The 24,862-nt window shown below is 42.1% G+C and overlaps 1 protein-coding gene across 1 annotated transcript in view; it reads left to right on the plus strand.

Annotated features, from left to right (window-relative positions):
* The window catches only part of med12 (mediator complex subunit 12), a 33,359-nt gene continuing 8,497 nt past the window's right edge, over nucleotides 1-24,862 (plus strand). The window contains exons 1-26 of the mRNA XM_049585903.1: nucleotides 1-152; nucleotides 886-990; nucleotides 1,081-1,272; nucleotides 3,956-4,115; nucleotides 4,262-4,437; nucleotides 5,241-5,351; nucleotides 5,697-5,969; nucleotides 6,110-6,256; nucleotides 7,492-7,591; nucleotides 7,682-7,818; nucleotides 8,065-8,196; nucleotides 10,315-10,441; nucleotides 10,640-10,869; nucleotides 10,986-11,045; nucleotides 11,200-11,373; nucleotides 13,138-13,282; nucleotides 14,215-14,333; nucleotides 16,966-17,109; nucleotides 17,199-17,362; nucleotides 18,059-18,190; nucleotides 19,622-19,849; nucleotides 19,957-20,101; nucleotides 20,310-20,430; nucleotides 21,957-22,067; nucleotides 22,175-22,288; nucleotides 24,066-24,202. Of these exons, the coding sequence (XP_049441860.1) occupies nucleotides 51-152; nucleotides 886-990; nucleotides 1,081-1,272; nucleotides 3,956-4,115; nucleotides 4,262-4,437; nucleotides 5,241-5,351; nucleotides 5,697-5,969; nucleotides 6,110-6,256; nucleotides 7,492-7,591; nucleotides 7,682-7,818; nucleotides 8,065-8,196; nucleotides 10,315-10,441; nucleotides 10,640-10,869; nucleotides 10,986-11,045; nucleotides 11,200-11,373; nucleotides 13,138-13,282; nucleotides 14,215-14,333; nucleotides 16,966-17,109; nucleotides 17,199-17,362; nucleotides 18,059-18,190; nucleotides 19,622-19,849; nucleotides 19,957-20,101; nucleotides 20,310-20,430; nucleotides 21,957-22,067; nucleotides 22,175-22,288; nucleotides 24,066-24,202 (3,786 nt within the window). The 5' untranslated portion in view covers nucleotides 1-50. The remainder of the gene's footprint in view (nucleotides 153-885; nucleotides 991-1,080; nucleotides 1,273-3,955; nucleotides 4,116-4,261; nucleotides 4,438-5,240; nucleotides 5,352-5,696; nucleotides 5,970-6,109; nucleotides 6,257-7,491; nucleotides 7,592-7,681; nucleotides 7,819-8,064; nucleotides 8,197-10,314; nucleotides 10,442-10,639; nucleotides 10,870-10,985; nucleotides 11,046-11,199; nucleotides 11,374-13,137; nucleotides 13,283-14,214; nucleotides 14,334-16,965; nucleotides 17,110-17,198; nucleotides 17,363-18,058; nucleotides 18,191-19,621; nucleotides 19,850-19,956; nucleotides 20,102-20,309; nucleotides 20,431-21,956; nucleotides 22,068-22,174; nucleotides 22,289-24,065; nucleotides 24,203-24,862) is intronic.

The following is a 24,862-nucleotide window of genomic DNA, read 5'->3' on the forward strand; positions in this document are numbered from 1 at the left end:
TGGGCTCAGGCTGCTGGGGAGGAGGAAAGCCCTGGCTGTGATGCCGCTGGATGATGGCTGCTTTCGGGATCCTAAGTTACGAACACCGGCCATTAAAGCGGCCCCGACTCGGCCCTCCGGACGTTTATCCTCAAGATCCAAAGCAGAAAGAGGTCAGGTTTCATAATGTGCAGTGAGAAAGTCCGGGAATGATGTTTTGTGGGGGGAAAATGTCAGCCAAGAAGCTGCTCAAGCTAACACTAGCTAGCCTGTTTAGCAAGCCCTCTAGACGATTTGGGCCTAGCAATAACAATGAACAGCTCCTAGTTGTCAGTTTGTTAGCTAGCTCGCCTGCTTACTTGGAAAACAACCGGTCCGTTGAGAGTTTGCTAACATAGCTTACCGGCTGCCGTATGTAATTCAGTGGGATATAAACTGCAGGCAGTACTGGGCTCTGAGATGGGGAACAATATGCGTTTGCTTTTTGGATTGTGCGCGACTGGTAATTGTTTGTTAGCTTGATGTTTTGATGTAACGAGTTAGCTAAACCTGCACAGCTAACCTCCATGACCTGCGAGCTGAACATTAATGCATGCTAAATTATCTGTGCTCGGTTTTAAGACTGGAGTTTGGCCTAGCTGGGTAGAGCTGCTGGCTCTTGATCTATTATTAACCTGAGATAATCTGTTGATGTAGATGGAAAACTGACTGCCTTACCTCTGAGGTATTCAGCCAACGTTGCCTCAAATATCTCAAATACCTACTAAGTAACATGTAATTTTATTATGCTAATTTTTCCAGTGTCAGCACACCCATTTAATCTCACATGCTAATTTTCTCTAGCTACCTCTAGCTGAATGGGATCAGAAATGGTGACACTTTTGCATGAAATGTTCTTTGTTTCAGGATGAGTTGACTGCCCTAAATGTGAAACAAGGATTCAACAACCAGCCAGCAGTGTCTGGTGATGAACATGGCAGTGCCAAAAATGTCAACTTCAACCCTTCAAAGGTAATGACCCCTGCACTTTAGCTCATCCCTGCATGCCTCTGTGTGAATGATTTTTCCATGATACATGTTCCCCTCTATGCTTCCTCACAGATCAGTTCAAACTTCAGCAGCATCATCGCAGAGAAGCTGCGCTACAACACGTTTCCAGACACAGGGAAACGCAAGCCGCAGGTCAACCAGAAGGATAACTTCTGGCTCGTCACAGCAAGGTCACAGAGCTCCATCAATAACTGGTTCACGGATTTAGCGGGGACTAAACCTCTGACACAGCTGGCTAAAAAGGTAAGAGCATGGGCTGAGTCTAGACAAGACGTATTTATTGAATGAGGTTTTCTTTACGTTGGTTTAACTGGCAGTGTAGTTGCTGGGGAAGTCATCTACTGGCCTCGTCCTCTGTGCTGTGCTTCAGGTGACTGGTTAATCAATGTAATTCTCTGCACATGAGTCTCATTTGCATGTTGATTTTATCTTCTCTTTTTCTATTGTTTTCATTTTTTCTTCTTCTGATTTCCACAATTTACATTTGTAAAGGACTGGATTGGACTATTTAGGCTGTCACCAAAACATTTATCACTCGTGTGCAAGAAATAAAATGAATTCCCCCTTGAATTTAAAGCACCTTACTTTGTTAAAGTACTAAAGTTAAAAAAAAAAAAAAAGTATTATATATTAATAGAGCTATACGATTAATTGCATTTCGGTTGCGCTAGTCTTTCGTCATGCTCAACCATTTTTCCACCTGGACCTATCAATGTTGATATGATGCACATTTTCTACTGTATTGTATGACAAAAACATGCTAATTTGTTAGCATGTTACCATTCCTAACACACTTATACACTGATCAGCCAGAAAACACTGATTTGATTGAGCCAAATTGATCATCTCAGTGTTCTGCTTGGAGTCATCAGTTGCCACTTGCCACACACCACCCACCCTAAACACCATTGCAGACAAGATACACCCCCTCAAGGCAATGGCACGCCGCACTGGCAGGACAATGCATCATGCTGTACTTCAAAAACTGCTCAGGAACGACGCGAGGAGCATGATAAAGAGTCCAAAGCACTGACCTGGCCTCCAAATTCCTCGGATCACAATCCAGCATCTGTGGGACGTGCCGATACCTCAGCAGTCCTGTGTCCATGCCTCCATGGATCAAGCTGAGTCCGATCCAAGGGCAACCCACAGTGGATTGGACTTGGCTCTGACCTGTGGAGGCATGGCACAAGGCCTCTGAGGGTGTCCTGTGGTGTCTGGCAACAGGGGGGTGGAGATGGATCCTTTGAGTCCTGTTGGTTGTGAGGTGTGGCACCAGCTTGACCCATGCATGTTAAATTGCATTGGTATCTGGGGGATTCGGGGGTTGATGCCTTGAGCTCTTTGTCATGTTCCTCTGGCCATTCTGAGCAGTTTTTGTGGTGTAACGTGGCACATTGTCCAGCTGAGGGGGGTCTGGGTGGCGCGTGACAAGTGGCATCCAGATGAATGCTGGGACCCAAGGTTTCCAGCAGAACGTTGCATTGTAACAAGATGATCAATGTTATTTATTTTGCCTGGCAGTGGTTTTAATGTCGTGGCTAATCAGTGTAAAATGCTACCATGCTATACTGCTGATGCTACCTGGCTAAGCTACGTACAGTTGAGCCTGAGAAAGTGTAGCGTAGACTGAAAAAAGTTTGTCAATGTCCGACCATAGTCACTCGCAATAACCAGAAAAAATGAGTTAGCTTTTCAACATGTAATGACCATTACAGCCTCATAGAGCTGCTAGTGCTGCTGTATACTCATATTTTTGCGACGTCAGCCCACAAATTCAGCTTCCTTTATTGTTTGGCAAGGCTCAATAGATGTTCACTGCCAGGACAGCCTGGGCAGAAGTAGCCAACAGATAAGGCGTGGAGCATCCTGATGTGTATATCACCACTCGGAGAAATTTACATGTCCATTCCGGAAAAAGCCAAGAAGAGAACGAACGGCCGCGGCGATAAAAAACAGTCCCCAAACTGTGCCGAACTCTCCTGAACGATTCAATTCAACATCACAAAACAAGAACAATTGAGAAAAGGTAAGCAATGCTTTGTTTTTTATTTCCTCGTTAAAACCACCAAATTGATGCTTCTGTTTAAAACAAGTTTATTGTTTGTCTTGTTTGGGCGTATTGACCCAAAACACAATGAATGTCATTGTTTGTTAGTGGAAACAGGTTTTACTGCCGGGTGCTGTTTTTAAAACTTGGAGATCTATTATTTATAGATTGGCTGCTGGTGGGTTTTTTTTGGTCTTTCACAACAATACTTTTCTCTGTAAGTGCTCTTACAAGTGGCAGCAAATTGGTCTTGAATATTGAATACATCAGGTTAAATTAAAGGTCAGCTTTCTATTCATAAATGTGTGAAAGCCTTTATCATTTTCAATTGCTTTGTAGTTTATGCATTTTCTTTTATTCCTGCTGAATACACACAACATTGTTTTCTCACTGCTTTCTTGCTCTGGTTATAATGACTTTGACGGATTACTTTTTCAGACCAGTTCCAGGTTTCTGCTCAACTACTTCACTCAGACCACAGAAGACGAAACATCAGGAAAAAGCCAGCAGATGGATTTAATTGAAATTGTGGACTTCATTTATGCTAAACCTCTGCATTCATTTTCAGCACAGAACAGGCAGTGTTGGGAAGGAAATATCATCCAGCTGGAACATTTATTTTATTGCAACAGACTGAAGCCTGTATTCACATAATTCAGACGCAACATGTACACCCAATGTGTATGGTTTATATTTACTTAGCATTTCAGCGTTACTTTTGTGATGCTAAAACATTTTAATAAATTCCTTTGACCTTTTTTTCCCTGCCTGAGTTCTTTTTTCTTGCCATTTGTGTTGTTTTTTCGGACGTATTCTTGATTTGTTTGCGTGGTTTCATTCAGCGTTACTGATGCACATGAAATGTTTTTGTCGCAGGTTCCAATCTTTAGCAAAAAGGAGGAGGTTTTTGGATACTTGGCGAAGTACTCAGTCCCTGTGATGCGTTCAGCATGGATGATCAAGATGACCTGTGCGTATCACGCAGCCATCACAGAAACTAAAGTCAAGAAGAGGCATGTGATTGATCCTTGTATAGGTAAGCAAGTGATATATGTGTATCTGGTTGTTTAAAATCAATATTTTTTCTTCTGTGGGATGATAAGCAATGTCTGAGTAGAATATGTTCTGCCATTTATTCAGTTTTTGCCTCTTTAAGATGTACGTTTGTGTTTGTGTATGCAGAATGGACCCAGATTATCACTAAGTACCTGTGGGAGCAGCTTCAGAAGGTGGCCGAGTTTTACAGACAGTATCCCAGTCAAGGCTGCAGCTCACCTCTACCGGCCACTCCCACTGACGTGGAGACGGCCATGAAGCAGTGGGAATACAATGAGAAACTAGCCATGTTCATGTTTCAGGTCGGTTCAATCTATAAAGTCTTCATTTGATCATGTGCCTTGGCAACATTTAGCTATCAAGGAAATGGCTTTTTCCTCGACTCGTTCATTCAGGTTTCCATTTTGCTGGAATGGTGTAGAGAGTACACAACGGCAGAGAAGGTTTATTAAACAGGCTTTTCGAAACATTTTTAATAAACATGCTGAGATCAGTTTTAACCAAAAGCACAGCAAGTATCACAAGAAAATTTGAGACTTGTGGCACTTCTGCTGTAAAATCTCTTAGACACCAATTCTGATGAACAAAGTAATATAATTATTTTTCCTTCTGAGTTGTAAATAAAATAATTACACTATATTTAAATAGAGTGACTCAAAAAAGGACTTTTTCTGATTAAGTTCCCCACCACTCTCTCTGTATACATTTTATCTTCCTGATTCCTCGAAGTGAAGAAGGAGGTCGCTGCATATTTCAGTCAATGAGTTCATGACCTTCTCCTGAACTGGAACCACGACATGGAATACTGCATCGCCCCGCCAGCCGCACATATGACCAATCAGTTCCGCAATCCAACCCGACTCGACCCAACCTGACCTCACCCACTGACACAAGACCTGCGGCTCAAACTGAAACCGCAGATCCTATAATAACCATGCGCTGTTTGAATAAATCGGTCAGGCAGAACATTTAAAGTGATCATTTTGGGACATTTCACACATGTGAAATTAAAATAATATATTTCTTATAATATTGAGCCATTAAACCCTGTATTGTGTTTATCTGCTTGGTATTAAGACGCACTTGTGTTTGGCTCTGTGTTCAGGATGGTATGTTAGACAGACATGAGTTCCTGACATGGGTGCTGGAGTGTTTTGAGAAGGTCCGACCTGGTGAAGACGAACTTCTCAGACTTCTCCTGCCACTTTTACTACAGGTAAACCCCTCTATCTATTAACTGTCCTAACATCTCTCGGTCAACCTAACATCATTACTCGTGCTTTGACGAATTGTTTTTGGGAAGTATGCAGCCCTGCTTAACATTCATACAGCGCTACACAGTCACGCACACTCTGTGTTATGACAGGCTTCCACAGCTGTCAACAATTTATCATGAACCAGTTGCGTGTCTTCATCCGCAGCACTTTGGTGCTGACCTTTGCCGATGGAGGCCCCCTGGGGCCCGCAGCCTCTCATTGTGTTTCCATTTCCAAAGCCGACTGATGTTAATGGACACTGAGTGCCGTGGGTAATGCTGCGAATCTCTCTTCCGTCCCCGCAGTACTCAGGGGAATTTGTACAGTCGGCTTACTTGTCACGGAGACTGGCTTACTTCTGCACACGCCGCCTCAACCTGTTGCTAAGCGACGGGAGCCTGGGCCCCGGCACAGGAGGGCATCCAGCCCACGGCATGTTGACGCAGCAAGGCAACGCCCTGCCCCCCACCCCGACCTCGCAGCCGGCAGGAGGGAACCAGCCCCAGACAGCTTTCACGGACTTCTACATCTGCCCGCAGCACCGGCCTCTGGTGTTCGGCCTCAGCTGCATGCTACAGGTAATATGTGCTCATTTTGACTGTCACATAATCAACACACGGAATATAAAAAGGAAGACAAGGCTTAAAATTCCTCACTGACTCATTCTTCTTTTTTTTTCTTTCTCCCTGTTATTTCTGTGTTGTTGTTGTCACATCAGAGCATCGTGCTGTGTTGTCCCAGTGCTCTGGTGTGGCATTACTCCCTAACAGACAGCAGAAACAAAACTGGTTCACCTCTGGACCTCCTGCCCATCGCTCCGTCCAGTTTACCGATGCCAGGGGGCAATACTGCCTTCACACAGCAGGTACAAACATCCTGCACGCCGAAGTTGTTCTTTTTTTCTCGGGGACAAGCAGTGCTGGTGCATTCTAACAGGTTTTGGGAATGCTATATTTTGGCAGTCTAGCTACAGACAGTGTATAGAGTATTTGTAATACATATGGAGTATATGTCACAATTCACTACATATTCTCAGAATGATTTAGGATGTTTTCACATATAGTCCTTTTTAAACAAACTGAACTCAGTCCTCTTAAAGTGCACCAAAAAGTGGACCAACAGAAGAGAGACTCAGCTCTTTTTGTGTCCATATTGTCAGTTCATTTCAAAGAGGACTCAGTTCTCTTTCTGGTCAGCTTCAGCTCTGATGAGGTCTCAGTCCTCTTTCTGTTCACACTATAGCCTATATATGATATAAATTGACAAATCTGTTTTATTTTTACTTTGACATAGCGCTGCAGCGCGGTTATGAAGCCCCTCGCTTTCATATGAACATAAAATTGCAGGGAAGCCTCAGTGTTTCTGTGCTCTACACTGTTGCCATTTGATGTATTCTACATTCCACATCTGGAGACGTGCAGTGTCTTCCGTGGACCAAACTACTCCTTGTCCTGCGTCACAGGTTAAGTGACAGAACTCAGACCACCTCAGGAGGGGTCTGAGCTCTCTTGGAGTGTACACATATGTGTCACATATACTCTATAGATAATCTGTTAAACATCTATAAATAATAAAGTGAAATAGTTGAACTGTTACAGCACAACTACAGCTGTTGAGATATCGCAAATACCGTCCAAATTAGGTGTTATCCAGGTTTTTCTATCACATTCAGTGATTAAAAAAAATAAAGAAAACAAAACTTACACGCCATTACTCCGCTATGTCTTTACATAGTAAATAGTGCTTTGCTGCTATATTAATGCTCTGAATGTCATATGCAGCACCTTTAAAATCGTTTTAAAAACCTACTCCAGGATTCCCAGCAGGCGTTCAAACTGTTTGAGCCGGCATTCAATTCTCCATCGCAAAAATATCATGAATCACATTAAGGGAACTGCAGTTTCACAGAAAACATTTTTACTGAAAAGCTAATAAAAAGGATGTTTTGCCATGTTTTGATACCTCTCTTTATAAAAATGTTTCTTACACCTCTGCTGAATGCATTCCAAAATAAAGAATGTATTTACAGCACAAAGGCGCCGTGTCGGTTTACTTGAGATGTCAGAGTAATTTTTTTCTCACCTTTTCTTTCCCCCGCAGGTTCGCACAAAGTTGCGAGAAATCGAGGAGCAAGTGAAGGAGCGAGGCCAGGCGGTGGAGTTCAGGTGGTCGTTTGACAAGTGTCAGGAGACCACAGCAGGTTGGGTTTCTTTATCTCTGCGGAGACAGACTGTTTACAGCTCACATAACAAGGTCAGTGTTTGAAGTGATGTCTGTAATCTGTTGCCAGGCTTCACCATCGGGAGGGTTCTCCACACCCTGGAGGTGTTAGACAACCACAGCTTTGAGAAGTCTGACTTTAACAACTCACTGGATTCTTTGTACAACCGAATATTTGGGTCAGGCCAGAGTAAAGATGGCCATGAGGTAAGGATCGATTCACCTGCCTTCTCTCCATTTTTATTATGTATAAAGCATGAAGTAAATCTGGAGATATAAATGATATATATGTATGATATATAAAAAGAAATGTTGGAGCTGCAAAGTGGATTGAAAAGTGTGAGTTTTGTTCTGCAGTGCTGTTACCTTGTGATAACTGATCACCAGATTATAAATGTGGCCACAAGCTTCTATTTTTAGCCCCATTGTCTCATAACGCATGTTTCTGTCCAGATGTCACCAGATGATGACGCAGTGGTGACCTTGCTTTGTGAATGGGCTGTGTGCTGTAAGCGTTCTGGCAGGCACAGGGCCATGGTGGTGGCCAAGCTGCTGGAAAAGAGACAGGCTGAAATAGAAGCAGAGGTAAGAGACACGCTGTCCTCTGTGAGCTGCTGCCACAAGTTTCTGTCCCCTGCTTGTTTTCGACAACTCCACACTAACAGTTTTAATGGTAATAAACTTAATTACATCTCTTTTGCTCTGGTTTCTAATCGACTAAATCCACTCCACCACAAAAATCTCTTTTGCTATTTAGCTGCATCTCTTTTGCTATTTGGCTGCATTTATTTTTTCAGTGGATCAGTCATATTTTCTGCACATTTATCTTCCAACATGATGGTCTCAGTGCAGATTCGAAGCCCTCATCACACTGTCAGGAATATAAAACTGGCCAGAAAATATTAAATGTATTTAATCACATTTATTTGATTTTGTTTTGTCATTAAATTATTTGTGCATAATAATAATAATGATAAATTCCTGGATTTAGATACTGATAACAATACCAAAGGCCCTTTTTGCATAAGTTACAAGTCCTTGTGAGTATTTAAAACATTAGTGCAAAAACTCTGCAGAGAAATATATATCTACACTATCAGAAAACCCCATCAAATTAAGAAAAGACAACAGGAGTTGGCCGGTTGCTATGGTTACTATGCAGAGTGTTTGATTGAGAATTTATTGAGAGCACCGAAGGGGATTCACACCATCTGTTTAAAGAGCCGAATGACCGTCATTGTGATAAAACAAACGGCAGGCTGTATTTGCTTGATTGAAAACCGGAGGAGCGTTGATGTGAACAGGTCGTAACATGTTGTTTATAGGCCCTCTCTTCGACCCAGTGTTTTCAGGGCTTTGAGCCACCACTCGAACTCTGTTCTAAAGACACGAGCGTAGTTTCTTAAACTAGTTTCTTTGCAGCTCTCCCAAGAGAGCTGGAGGGACATTCTCCATGTACGTTTACACTATGATGGGAAAGAAATAGGCAAGCCATTGTTAGTTTGAGTCAGGGTGTGGACTCACTGAGCTCCTTAGGTGAATAGACAGCCAGAGATGGGTTACGTGAGTAAACGACAGGCGATCTATGCCTGATAAGCAACATCAGACAATGGAATCTGTATTGTTATCGACGTCAGTCTGATATGCGATGAGTGAATTACGCCAGTGTTGGAACCTGATATTGAATCGTATCGGTCCCAACTCTAAAAATAACAATGCGCAATAAGTGAAGTGAACTAGAAGACCTGGTTTTGGTGTCCTCTGGGGTGGCTCTGGCTCAGAATACACACACCTTGTGAAGAGGTTGCATGTTTAAAAGGGGCTTGTGTCAGATTTGACTGCAGTCGTCTTGACTTTGGCCCTGAACATCAACCTCTTTATCCTCCTGAGACTCAGACTTTTGATTGATAGGCATTTTTAATTTCTTCTAGCTATTTTGGGGTCACTAGGACCTGATAAGTATAGAAAAAACGAAACATTGTCAACGATAATTGAGTTCTAATGACCTCAAATGAGACAACAATAAAGTCCCAATGTCCTCAAACGAGTACTAACTAATTAACAGTGTCTTAGCTTGTTACTGTTCCTAAAATTGGTCAAATTTGTTGCCATATCAAACTACAAACATTATTAATCATAAATAATCAAGTTTCAACCATAATATGTGATCAGGTTTTGGACCTTGTCCACTTTTGTGTTGGGATCGGCTGACTTGGCAGAGATGGCTGCCATCTTGTTTTTACATGGATTAGTGTACTGTCTTCTTACTACCACTAGATGGCACAAAAATGTCCACAAACGAGGACAGCAGGTCTAAGTTGAGTAGAATGAAGTATAAGGTCAAGTAAACCCAAAATGTGACGTCCTCATGTGAGGACACAGGGTCTCAGGAGGATATGAGTCAGCACAGTGCCTAAGTTTTACAAATAAGCAGCTGCTGTGTGAATAAATGTAATCGGTGGTTTAGTTAGTAACATTATCTAAACCTGAAATTAACAATCTCAAATCCATCAGCTTGTTTTCTTGCTTCCACATGACGGTTTGCACAGTATGAGTTAATGCTGGGATGCCATCAACACACCCTCCCACATGGCAAATAATGAAATCTTATACCGATCCGAAGGAAAGCTTTTAAACAGGTTTTTTACACTGAGCACTCAAAGGCTGTTTGCTGTGTGTTGTCTGGTGTGTATTTGTTTGCAGAGGTGTGGTGAGTCAGAGGTGGTGGATGAGAAGGGCTCCGTGTCATCTGGCTCCCTCTCGGCTGCCACGCTACCCGTCTTTCAGGATGTGCTGCTGCAGTTCCTCGATACTCAGGCCCCCACACTCAGTGAGTCTCTCTGTTTTTTTTTGTTTTTTTTTTCAGCTGTGATTCTCAAATGTCTCAGTCTAGAATTGATATTGAAAGAACTTTATATCCTCTTTGTCTTTGTCTCTTATTTCATTACCCAGTGTGTATTTATGATAAATGATTTGGCGAGGGGAGACCTGGTATTCAATTGTTCAAATCTTTTTTTCCTCTCTGCAGCGGAGCCTGGGAACGAAAGCGAACGAGTGGAGTTCTCCAACCTGGTCCTGCTCTTCTGCGAGCTCATCCGTCACGACGTCTTTTCCCACAACATCTACATGTGCACGCTCATTTCCCGTGGTGACCTGGCCTCGGACTCCCACCTGCCACGCCCGCGCTCCCCCAGCGACGAGCCCTCTGATGAGTCAGAGCGCAAGGAGCAGGACGCGGGCAGCAGTGTCAAGATGGAGGCATGTTGGAGGCATCTGTTGTTGGTGTTGTGGAGTGTGATGAGTCATTTGTGCAACAGTACAAAGTAGCAGCTTGGTGTAGAAGGGTAACATAAGGTTATTGATCTGTTCAACAGGATACCGGTCTGTCAGAGTCGATGGAAATCGATCACAATTCCAGTGCTAATTTTGACGAGGTACACACAGCATTTAACGCCTTATATTTCCTTCCACAATGCATGCATAAATATTGCTTGCAATCAAGTGATATTTGTATGATTATAATCGCCTTTTTGGAAATTTGGAATTCCTCATGTACCCTGAAATGAAGTCATTTAATTTGCCTCGCAGATGTTCTCTCCGCCGATGCACTGTGAGTCAAAAGGGAGCCCCTCTCCTGAGAAGCCGGCTCCAGAGCAGGACAGCAAGGCCGGCTGTAAGGACAAGGGCATGGACCCCGCCTTCCCTCAACTGTATGAGCAACCTCGCCACATTCAGTATGCCACTCACTTCCCCATTCCTCAGGTAAGACAGCTCACAGCTTGGCATTTAAAAACAAGCCAGAAAAATACTCCTCTGGGTGGTTATGATTTAGTTTCCTTACAGCTTTTTCTACACAGGAAGCCTGTCAGCCATGTTTTCTGTTGTCTTTTCACACATGCGTAATTGCAACCCAGAAGAGTAATTTTGTGAGCAGTGCAGCAAATTTTTAGGCTTCAAGTCTATTTTCTTTTGCTTTACACCTGTAACTTCAGTGACTGTGTATTTGGTTCTTAGTGCTGCCAAAACACAGGTGACCCACAGCCAACACTGTGCCTGAAGGCAACATGTGTAGACAGACAGGGGACTCAAGCTGCTGCTCTGTTAATGTGCTGATGCAGCTTTGCAGGCGTTTCAAACATTGTTAGACTCTAAAAGATTTTGCACCTGAAAGTTTTGACGAGAAGTCTGGTAAAGCTTTGGCAGTTCTGTAGCATGACTGCTTTTAGTGGATGGTGATCTTCATTTCCAGAGAAATAATGCCTGCTGAATCATTTAGATCCAGCCTGGAATGTTGAAATGCTTTTAAAAACCCAGAACTCATAATTATGAAATTAGGATTCGAGGAAATCTTCCTCAGTCCTTGTCACATCTGTCTGCCCCAAGTTGTTATGCCTTTGTGCCACAGATAGCTGTGTCTATTATGTTAGGTCTGTTTTCAGGTAAGTAACGAACTTACCTACCCATCCCTGTGAACATGATATCTCAAAAACCTCAAGGGAATTTCTTCAAATTTGACACAAACGCCCACTTGGACTCAACAATGTACTGATTAGATTTTGGTTGTCAAAGGTCAAGGTCAATGTGATCTTGTCTGTCTCATACTTGTGAGTGCAACATCTCAAGAATGCCTCGAGGGAATTATACAAATTTGGCTTAAAGGTTGGCTTGGACTCGAGGGTAAATTGTTTGGTGGTCAAAGGTCAAGGTTGCCGTGACCTCCATCCTATTCTCGCGACAGCTTGAGGGAATTTCTTCCAATTTGGCACAAAGGGTCACTCAGACTCAACAATGAAATGATCTGATTTTTGTGGTTAAAGGTCAAAGTCAGTGTGACCTTGTCTGTCTCATTCTTGTGAAGGTGATATCTCAAGAACACCTTGAGGGAATTTCGTCAAATTTGGCACAAACGTCCACTTGGACTCAACAATGAAATGATTGGACTTAGGTGGTCAAACGTCAAGGTCACTGTGACCTTTCATCGATCTCATTCTCGTGAACCTGATATCTCAATAACACATCGGAAATTTTGTGGATGTAGGTCAAAGGTCAAGGTCAGTGTGAAAATGTTTTTTGGCCATTCATCAAAGATTCATTTTCTAATTATGACAAAACTTCACACAGATGTCTAATAGGATAAAATAATAAAAAGGATGACATTTTATATCCAAAAGGTCAAAGGTCATCTTCACTGTGACATCATAATATTCTACATAAAACACTTTTCTGGCCATTATTGAATTACATATCTCAGCAACAGAAGGGGATACTTGGTCAGACTCTGAATCGGTGACGCTAATCTTTAAACTGTGCTGACTGTAAAGATCATCTCTGCTATTGGGGGGAAGATGTGATTGAAGCATCCATGTTTTATTACAGACATTGATGTGAACTTTAAGAGAAACTTGTCTGGTGCGCAGAGGCATACGACTGCGGGATGGTAATTCTAGTTCATCTTTCTGTGCTGCTGAGGTTATGAGGAGCATCCACTTTATGAGGCTCTTCCTGTCTCTTTGTCATTTCCTTCAGGAGGAGAGCGCCAGCCACGAGTGCAACCAGCGGTTAGTGGTCCTGTACGGTGTGGGCAAACTGAGAGATGAGGCGCGACACACCATCAAGAAAATTACCAAAGACATCTTGAAGGTGCTGAACCGCAAAAGCACAGCAGAGACAGGTAACTGGGTTCCTCATTTTTATGAGCCTTTGACTGATAGCGTAATGTCCTGTTTTTCCCATTTAGTTACGTTTTACATTACCTTAGCTGCAGGCATGCAGTTTGTCTGGCAGCAAACTCCCGTATAAGATTACGATTCAGTTTCATTTCACCTACTTTTCATGTTTAATGATGAAAATGTTGTCATAGAAATTGCTTTAAAGTTTTGATATGTGTCCGCCAGTTTATTGGCTATTTCTTTTTTTTTTTCTCTGCGGAGAAATCCATGTGTATCACATGAAAGATAATGTTTTGCCAGACAGCAGTTTGTAACGCAGGAGCTTTATCATGCTTGTGTGTTTGTAAAACATCATTCACATGCAGGATTTCCCACTGTGGCCATTCCAGCTGTTATCTTCCTAATAACTCTTCCTCTTTGAATACGTTTCATTTGTATTCCGTTTCGTCTGCCCTTCTTAAAAGAACAAACGTTTTTTCCCTTTCTTTATCGACCCCTTGGGGTATTGCATCACTCAATCTTCCTTCCACCCAATTTCTATGCTAACAGCCCTCATCTGTTCCCAGCCATTTTATCTCCGATACATGTGACCTTATTACGCTGATTTAAGGTTTTCAGAGTTATAATTGCATAGATTGGAGCGTTTTGTGTCACCTTATCACACTCCTGTGAGCTGATGATGACCTTCAGCTCACAATTGTGTTTCTCTTACATGAAAAGCACCGTTTTCCTTTTTTTAAAAAAGTGCCTTTACAGCAGTGTCCTTTGCACTGAAGCTTCAAATCGAAGGAGGCTGGAAATAAGATAGCAGACCATTGGCTTAACTCGATTTTACGGCTGGCCTGTTCGGCAGACTGGAAAGAATACCACTGACTAGTTAGGAGTCGCTGCTCCTTCTCTTATATTTATTCTCCTCTCTTTCCCACATACGCAGGAGGTGAGGAAGGACAAAAGAGGAAGAGGAGTAAGCCGGAGGCCTTTCCCACTGCAGAAGATATCTTCTCCAAATTCCAGCACCTCTCCCACTTTGACCAGCACCAAGTCACCTCCCAGGTCAGACCAGGAAACTTCACTCAGTCTCATGTTTCAGTGTGTAGGACTAAGTTCATTTTTTGGGGAGCAGCCACAGGGTTTATTAATGCAGATAACTCCAGCAGCCTAAAACAGAAGACCTCCCAAGGTGACTCATTTGAATGTAAATGTGATTTGAATATATTTTGATTTCTCTTGAGAGATGTCTGAATACAATTTGAATATATAATACACTCAAGTGACTGTCACTTAAAAACGTAGCAGAACATAATGCATTTAGATTTCTCAGTAGTAGAGGTTGTAATGGAGAATGTAGTCCATCCTAAATTCAATACTGTCAGTAATCAACAACATGAAACACTGTTATGAAAATCACATATGATTTAATTTGCATTTTTAAGTGCCGTAAATTTAAGCTAACAGCAATCCCTGGGTTAAGTTTCTATGGAGCAATACAGATTTTAAAATAGTTGCCCCATTTGTAATTTAATAATTTATTTTCATCTAGAAGAACAACTTTACTTTAACATTATGGATGTGCTAGCAACCATGTTTGTTGTAAAGGAATAGTTCATAATTTTATTTGCTTTTTTTTGTTGAAAGTTAGATGAGAAGATCAACACCAATCTCATATGTGTCTGTTGAATATGACGCTACAGCCAAGAGATGGCTAGTTTAGCTTAGCATAACAAAATCAGCCAACAAGCAACTCCAAAGCTCACAAATTAACATGTTATGTCTCGCTTGTGTAATCTGTATAAACACTGAAAGGCACAAATGAGAAGATTTGTTTTTTACAGGGGTTCTGTTTTGGTCTATTTTTCTTAGCATCATGGTGTCTTGCAATTAAGGCAATCTAACTGGGTTTCTTTTGCTAAATTAGGCTAATCACCTGCTGGCTGCAGCTTCACATTCAACAGACGTGAATCCACAAAGAATGGATTGCCGCTCCTAATAGCACCATGAATTACACATCTTTTGCAACTGCTGACTTAACTGTCTCATGGTTTAATTCACAAAAGATACTGTGCTAATGATACAGCAGCGCAAACACACCCATAAAATTTTGCATCTGGTTGCAACTATTCAAGTGGCACATTCATTCATTCAAGTACAATTGTTGCCTTTGTGCCACTAACATAATTTTGGTCTCAGTTAAATCACAAAATGCTGCCTTAATCAAAGTCTGAGCCTATCATCTCTTATAAATGCATTTCAGTTATCACCAACTCTCTGAACTCGCTAATTTCACTGTAACTGTGTGTGTCTATTTGCGCTGATCTTTGTGAATCCCACTCATTCACATTAAAAGGGGCCAATTTTGCAGCAAATATATGCATATTACCTTATTTTACATGCAAATAGCACAGGAGCATCAAAGCGCTATTTGATTGGCAGCGCAGTTTGAAAAAGAAGAAGATATACTTCATTAATCTCTGATCTTTTTTCACTGTGTTGTCATACACTCAGGCCTGAAATAGGCACACATGCACAAACAGGACCTATACATGCATTAAATAGAGAGATGTCAGAGCGAGGGGGCTGCCTTGGACAGGCACCCAGAGCATTTAGGGGTTTGGTACCTTACTCTAAGGCACTTGGGCAGTGATCAGGAGGCAAACTGTCACTTCATCAGCTAACAGTCCACGCTCCATACTTGGTCTGGACGAGTGCTTGAGCTGGCGACCCTCCTGTCCCAACCCAAGTCGCATTTGACCCTTTGCGAGTGCTTTGAGAAATTACACACCTTTTTGTCTTTTGTGCAGCGCAATCCTTTTGTGAATTTGCCCCAGAAAGTGGTGTATATAATCTGTCTCACAGCAAGAAAGCGAATAGGTGCATTTCTGAAAATGTCAGTCTGAAAGGATACTTTTTAAAATATTAATAATTCAACCATTTAATAATAATAATAATAATAAAGCTTTATTGCAGACACAGGTCCATATAACACAACATACAGTATAAATAGTATAAAAAAGGAAATACAAAAAATTGTGCATATTATAAAATATACAAGCTATTGCACCAATGCCATCTCAGCCTAGAAGTGAATCTATAGCAGCTTTTCAGGGGGCTGACTAGGGCTTCAATTATGTGGTTCTCTGACTTGTCCAGGCGGCACATAAAACTAAACATCAGCTGTCTTAAGAGTGCCTCACAGGTTGGGACTCTAGTGGACATGAACAATTGACTGGCACTATGCCACCTAGGGACACAAAGCAGCAACCTCATTGCATCATTGTATGCTACCTTGAGCCTCTGCATACTCTTTCTTACAGTTTTACTGGCAACTTAGCCCAAAGAAGTGAAGTAAACCTGTTCAGCATGATTTAATCGGTTAATGGAGAACATGTTGTTGAATCTGTTGTCTGGGTTTATAGAGGAAAAGCAGAGAGATATTTATTCAAGCTTTATGACTGGAAAACAAAGTTTAAATGGAATGTGTCCTGTTTCTCTCCCTCAAATAACAAAATTTCCAGCAACTGACAAAATATTTTGGCATTTCGTGAATGTTTCTGCTGCTTTAAATTGGCTGTCTTTGAGCTCTGCTGAATGACGGCATGTTATTGTGGTGCAGCCCAGTGTCAGGACAGAGGCTGTAAACGTTGTTTTTTTGCATGTTACTGATGTCTGACATTTTGTTTGTGTGCAGGTGTCCAGGAATGTGCTGGAACAGATCACCAGCTTTGCCTTAGGGATGTCTTATCACCTGCCTCTCGTCCAGCACATTCAGTTCATCTTTGACCTCATGGAGTACTCCCTCAACATTAGTGGCCTCATAGACTTTGCTATTCAGGTAATGTCATCACTAAAAGGATAAATCCAGATGAATTTCTCTTAATTCTTGATCGCTAATAAAATCCATTGTCTGTGTGTGTCTTTTAGCTTCTGAATGAGTTGAGTCTGGTGGAAGCCGAACTGCTGCTGAAGTCGTCCAGCCTGGTGGGCAGCTACACCACCAGCCTGTGTCTGTGTATCGTAGCTGTGCTGAGGAGGTACCATTCCTGCCTCATTCTCAACCCTGAGCAGACAGCGCAAGTTTTTGATGGGTACGTCACTCACAGGCTTCAATGTTCAGCAATAGGATCCCTCAAAATCTCAAAAATACATTTCATTAAGTCATGCTTAGAATTTAATGAATGGCCCAAATACAGGACTGGTGCGCTTTGGTTTTGTAGTCCTTACTGTGAAATGAACAGAGATTGAATTCCAGCCCTAAAGGGATGTTTACCAGCACGGAGAAATGAGTGAAACTTCTAATTAAAGTAGTAAAAAGGATGTTTTGGGTTGTAACGGCAAATTAAAGAATTGCTGTTGGTTTGCTCTCTGTGAGCCTCATCCGACTGTCTTTAATGAGGATTTTTATTGTCTCAAGAATGCTGACTGGGCTCTTAGTTCCTGAAAAGCATACCACGAGCAGTTGTTTGTGATGCTGGTAATTTAGGAGTTTTAGCTGATTCTGCTGCTGCACTTGAAAGTCATTTCGGATTAAAGCATTAACTAAATGCCTTAAGTGTTAAAGAGAAAGAAAGCTTATATAAAGCCTGACCTAAATGTAATTAAATCTAGGAGTAGTGCTTGTACGAAAGAGTCTTTATGCTAAGCTAAGTTAGCCAGCTGTCGGATGTAGCTCCATAGTTAACGTACAGACATGAGAGTGGTATCAGTCTTCTTATCCAACTTTTTCTTTAAAGCATGTAGCTCATTGAGTTGTTGCTGAATCATGTGTGTAAATGTGTTCTCAGGTTGCGCATCGTGGTGAAGTCAGGTGTGAACCCGGCAGACTGTTCCTCTGCTGAGCGATGTATCCTGGCCTACCTGTACGACCTCTACACCTCCTGCAGTCACCTCAAGAACAAGTTTGGGGAGATTTTCAGGTAGAAATAATCCTAACCTATTAGAAGATGAATGTTTGACCTTAAAGAGGACCTGTTGTGTACGCTTTTAGGATCACACTTGTATTTGGAATTTCTCCTAGAATGTGTTTACAAACCACATTTGCTGCGTCCGAAATCGCGTACTACGCACTACATCCGCAATGTGTGTACTATCGTTCAACAAACTTTGTGTACATTACAACAGTAGTATGTATCTTTTTGGATGCACTGCTCTGTAATTACCACATCACTTCCTCAGAGCCTCTGTGCCAGTTGGAGACATGTAACTATGACAACTCGTGCCAGTCTCAATTCTACTGCTAATTTTAAAACTGTCTTTCACCTAGCAAAGTGAAATCTTACACTTGTTACGTACTTAGACTTAAACTGAAGGGTTGTTGACATTACGCAGCTGTCTTGGTCGCTCTCCGTTATGAACATTGTCCTTTAACGCATTGCATTCTGAGATGTTTGTGACGGTGTAGTATCTAATGCTTGCAAACTGAATATTGCACCCAAAGTAATGTGCAGTTCACGTACTACTGGTTTCATATTAAGGTTTTGGACAGACCAAAAAAATCACGTATTGTTTTATCCTGCTAAATAGCATGTTAGTATAGAATTTCGGACACAGCTAATATATCCCTCATACTGTCTGTGCTGAAACACCTGTATCCACCCTGTGTCCAAAACGCTGCACTTTAGCGCCTGTCTCTTGGAGCGCCCCTCCCCATAAGGCCAGTCTGCTCTCACTGTTCACCATTTCGAGGTGTTCCGCAGTCATTTAAGCCAGGAGAATGGCTGTAATAGAGTCAAGTGACACTTTCTACTGTGAAAAATCACCAATAAAAGCTTCTAAACCAAAATCATAACCAGCCAGAATCAGGTAGAAATTTACATAATCGGCACGGAAGATTACAGTGGATTGTAGCTGCATGTAGCCATGTAGGCTGCATAGTGTTAACACTTGCAGTAGCCTGGAGCAGATGACTATATAAAGAAATCCATCATGAGCTGATGTGATCATGTAGCCAAAGTAGAAATAAATGTTGGAAACATAGTACTCAGAATGGTCTGAAGCCTGAAGTTTCTGCTCACATACATACGTTTACCTCATTTTTTGAAACTTCAACCACATTTAATATGAACATCTGATATTCTAACACTATATAAATGACCATAAGGAAAGGAAATGTGTCAGGTAGTGAATCATACTTAATAGAATCCAAATATTTATGTACACTACACATTATTTATGTTTTGTTGCTCCTACTCTACCACTAAGCCACCGACGCCCCCTGTTGTGTGTTTTTAATCAGCTGTTAACAAACGCTGCCTGTGTTTCACTTTATGTAACTTATTGTTGTTTCCGCATAGTTACCAGTACCGACATCATAACCCCCTCATTCTCCTCTTTGTGTTCCCTTCCAGCGAGTTCTGCTCCAAAGTGAAAAACTCCATCTACTGCAACATCGACCCTTCAGACTCCAACATGCTGTGGGATCCTGTGTTCATGATGGAGGCCATCGCCAACCCTTCAGCCCACAACTTCAACCACTCCATGGTGGGCAAGATCCTCAACGACAGCCCAGCCAACCGCTATAGCTTCGTCTGTAACGTGCTCATGGACGTGTGTGTGGACCACAGAGACCCTGAGAGGTGTGTTACTGTTGTTATGATCATGTTTCATGTGTGTATGGATCAGACTTCTTCAGTGTCCTACTGTTTGTTGGACTGTCGTTTCATATCTTGTATTGTACTTTCAGGGTGAACGACATTGGGATCCTTTGCGCGGAGCTGACGGCGTATTGTCGCTCCCTGAGTGCAGAGTGGCTCGGCATTCTCAAGGCTCTCTGCTGCTCCTCTAACAATGGCAACTGTGGCTTCAATGACTTGCTGTGTAACGTAGATGTAAGTTGTGGTTTTGTAACTCTTACTCCTACTTGTTTATAGAACCTACTCTCTACAAACAGGCTTTGACTCTTACTGTTGTTTGCTTGTAAACACTGGTTGAAGGATTTCAGTTCTGTTGCATTTTTGTAACTCATTTTCAATATTAATGCCATGCTCATCTCACAGCATTAATTATAAAGGTGATTTCTGTATTCACATCCATCAGGTAAGCGATTTGTCCTTCCATGATTCCCTGGCAACCTTCGTAGCCATTCTCATTGCTAGACAGTGCCTACTCCTAGAAGACCTGGTTCGCTGTGTGGCCATTCCCTCCCTCCTCAATGCAGGTAAGGATTACTTTGTCTCTAACATCCTGATGTATCATTGTGAGACTCAAACTTTTATTTGGTTTGAATTTTTAATTTCTCCTAACGATTTAAATTCACTAGGACCCGATAAGTATAAAAAACAATTTGTTAACAATAATTGAGTCCCAGTGTCTTCAGACGAGTTCTTCCTTATTAACAGTGTTTTAGCTTGTTACTGTTGCTAAAATTGGTCAAATTTGTTGCCATATCAAACAAAATAAACAAGTTTCAGTCATGAAATGTGATCAGGTTCTGGATCTTGTCCACTTTTATGTTGAGGACAGCTGCAGACTGACTTGGCAGAGATGGCTGCCATCTTGTTTCTACATGGATTAGTGTATTGTGCTCTTACTACCACTAGATGGCACAAAAAAGTGTCCACAAATGAGGACAACAGGTCTAAGTTAAGTAGAATGAAGTATGAGGTGCAGGAAACCCAGAATGTGATGTCCTCATATGAGGACACAGGGTCTCAGGAGGATAGAAAAATATATTTTGTCAAATCAGTGCAAACCAGTGAGACTCAATCGTTTTTCTGGTGTAACCCTTGAGCAACATGACTTCCTATGTTTCACATGTGTTCATTTCAGTTGAGGCCTTGTCCACATGTACACAGATATTTTTGAAACCGGGTTTTTCAGCCTTCGTTCTTAAAGTAAAATCCCATCCATACAAGTTTTATAAAAGATTTCCATCCAAATTAAAAACAAGAGACACAATGAACTCGCTGTCGAGAGCATGCCAATACATAATGCAGTGACATAATCATACACCCCAAAGCTATGTTGGTCAATCAGAAGCCTGGAAAAAAGCCCAAATCTCTGTTTTCTCTGTCTATGTGTTGTCAACACTGCAGACTGAGTGTCTGAACATCTTCACCCTTACAAAAGTCTTACAAAAGGTCCAGTGTCAGACAGGCCTAGACTCAGGCTCATTAGGGTTCTCTATGTCATCACCATTTCCATTTACAATCTCAGAGCCACCAGTCATTAGGCTCTCTCTTAATGAATGAGCAGTACATTGCAGCTTAGCTTGTAGGAAGGAATACCAGGCTGTATAATGCATGTCTTCTATCACAGAGGAGAGTTAACTCAGGGTATGTGATCTGGATCCATGAAGCCTCGGTGCATTTTGCGCACTTGCCAGAGAAGTGCCTCCGTCTCCTCACTGTTAATCTTTTCCTCCCGGCTCGGAGACAAAGCCTCATTCAGCTGTGCTGTTTGGTTGGGTTTTGGCTCATTTTATAACACAACTACACATGCCAAATCCCAGCAGCTCTCGCTTGTGGTAAACGCTATGTTCTCACTCCCTTTTTCACGACAACGGCTCTGTGAAAATTCCACCTCATGCTGACTGATGAGAAGTCTGTCTACGAGGGTTTAAATGTACACCTGATACTTTGATGTGTAAATTGTGAAGCCTGTTTCAAATAAAGTGAGCCTCAACGATGTGACGGGAAGAAACTCAATTCTCACCAGTGTACACATGTTTGAATTTAATTTCAGCCTGCAGCGAGCAAGACTCAGAACCCGGAGCCAGACTCACCTGCAGGATTCTGCTGCACCTTTTCAAGACGCCACAGCGCAACCCCGTCCCTCAAGATGGTGTGAAGTCAGGTAGTAAACACAACCAGAAACTTTTCAATGTGTCAACACATTTTTGTTTCCACCTGATTGTAAAAGTTGCGACTGTTCTGACTTTTTTTTGTGTTTTGACTTTGCAGATAAATCCTCAGTTGGCATCCGGTCATCTTGTGATCGCCACCTTCTCGCTGCGTCTCAGAACAGTATAGTTGTTGGAGCAGTATTTGCTGTTCTCAAAGCTGTCTTTATGCTGGGTAAGAATCTTCAGAATGTATCAGATAAAAATTTGGTTTAAAAATTGACAATCAGGTTAAGGTTAGGATAGTTCGCCTGTAGGAGTGTGACAGTACTCAGAAGTCACTGTGAGGTTTGAGTTCGGCAGAGCTAGAATGCATAACGATCTGTTTCTTTTATATGGAATGCACAGTAGTCCAAGTAAGTGTCAAAGAAAGACAGATCCTCTTGCTGGGGACTGAGGTAACTTTTTCCCACTGGCTAATGTAAATGCCAGTTGCTTCAGTAAATGTTTTATCTTGTTCTGTTGTTGCGTCAACCAAGTCTGTATTTTTAGGGTGCGTTTTATAATCCGTCATCCGATGAAAGTCGTCATGCTCAGAAATTAAGTCTGATTTATTCTGTGTGTTCTGAAAATTCATAATATGAGACAAATGGAAAGACAAATATCCTCTTTGGCTTGCCTCCAGTGGAGTTACCTCCTTGGCTGTTGCCACTCTCTGCCTGTGTCTTTCATTTGGTGTCTTGCATTTGAAATTATACTATGCTGCCGTTAAATTACATTCTGCTGCGAGCATTATTATTGCTCTTGCAGTTTGCTCGATAGACTTATGTTAACTTCTCTGTGTCGTGACGATTCCAAAAAGGAAAACACTTCCATGTATTTCCACTTCTTTTTTTGCTGACCCCCTGTCCACTTCTGCCCTGTTCCTCTCTCTTGTTTTTTGCCACATTTTCTTCACTGCTTCTTGGTCAGTCAACTCAAAGGCTTTTGATGGATGTGGAAAAACACAGAAATTTGAACCAGTTCCAAAAACTTTAATTCACCCGTCGCTAAGTCCCAACTCCGGGCGCAGACTGGCCAATCATAACGTAGCATCTAGCCGGCTCAGACTAGGGTCTGACAACAACACAGCTGTGCTCCATTGACTCTAATGCAATCGTTCAAGATTTCCTTAATTTTCAGGCTGGTTTTGTGGATTTGGAGCTAAATGTTGTGCCTGGGACATGTTGTGTATTAATGATACTCGTTACCTGGAGAGGTTGGAAAAAGATATATGTTTCTTCTCTGTTCCAAAACCAAAATCAAACCCTGAAAAGTGTAGGGTTAGCTAGCTAGCTACTGAAGATATAGCCTACTGAATGTATACACATGCTGTTTTTGCTTTTTAATGATTATAACAGTGAAAAAAAGGCCAACCCTGCTGTACAAGAACCAGTGAAGGGAAGCAGGGAAACTTTGCTGATATTCAACCAGCTGTGTGTCATCGCAGTGTGTGCAGATGAACGTTGTTTGACTTCCCCCAGAGATCCCTGCAGTGGAGGTCCGGGTGCTGGCAGCAGCACGGGAAGCCAAACACCGTTCATCTGCACACACTGTGATGCCACACAGCTGGTTCAATATCAGCAAAGTTTCCCTTTATATTCATTGTCTTGTGTGGCGATCAGCAGTGATGTAGTGGTTCACTTTTACACTGTGATCTGTAGCCTATAGTTCGGCTTTAGCTTCTGACTATCTTTGTGTTTTTAACCTGTTGTTGGTGCTGAGTCAGTTTGACATCCTGGATATATCCTTCAAACACAGACTGTAGACCCCTCTGTCTGCTTCTCTCTGGAATCACTCTTTCATTTTTCAAATATTTGATAATATATTTTCAGGGAGTGTTAGCTCTGACAGCTTGTCTGACCATCACAAAGGGGCGGGGCTTAGCAAAAGGTCAATTACGTATGAAGGTTTTGGAGTAGATGTGATAGATTGTACTAGTTGGTTTCACTGGTCTCTCCGTGTTGTTTCAGGTGATGCTGAGCTAAGAGGCTCAGGACTGTCACACCCTGCTGGCCTGGACGACATATCTGAGGGGCGGAACGTCTCCATAGAAACAGCCAGCTTGGATGTATATGCAAAGTATGTTCTGAAGACGATCTGCCAGCAGGTGAGGATATGAGTGGAAACAGTTTGAATAATATCAAAGCAATGAAATCACCAGCCGCGGTTCACACAGTCTGTCGGTGTGAGAGAGTGAAAATGAAGGCACTGAGGTATCTAATTGATGTATCTGCAATGATATCTTTACACCAGCCAGAGCTATGGACGCATGCTGTCTGTTCATGCTCACTATAATCAGCAGGGTTGTATTTTCTGTCTGAAAGCTTTTGTGGGAACGCACGTAGAAGCAGAGATTTTATTTTTGCTCACGTAAGCGCTCCTGCTTTTCAAAGCGACTTGTAAATTCAGTAAGCCAAAGATGCATAACACGATTGCATGAATGAGATCATTTTCTGCACCAGATGTCACTTATGCCACATAGATATGAAGGCCAGAGACGGAGCTGGCAGCCGCTCAGAGGGCTGGACATGCTCTGAGACCTCAAGAGACTTCAAACACATTTTCTCCCCTGCTCTGACATGTGCAGTTCTAATTCTGAGAAATATCCCTTGTCTTGTTTTTTTTTGCCACCCACCCAGCTGAGCTGGTTTTGCATGACTCATGAGTTCATGATACTTGTACTCAAGCTTGAGGATCTCTGAAGTTGTTGACCTCTGTCATATTTCCCACTCTGCCACTTTTTCCCTTCTCCCCCTGCTTCCCCTCT

This window comes from Epinephelus fuscoguttatus, linkage group LG9 (genome assembly GCF_011397635.1).
Source record: "Epinephelus fuscoguttatus linkage group LG9, E.fuscoguttatus.final_Chr_v1".
NCBI lineage: Eukaryota > Metazoa > Chordata > Actinopteri > Perciformes > Serranidae > Epinephelus > Epinephelus fuscoguttatus.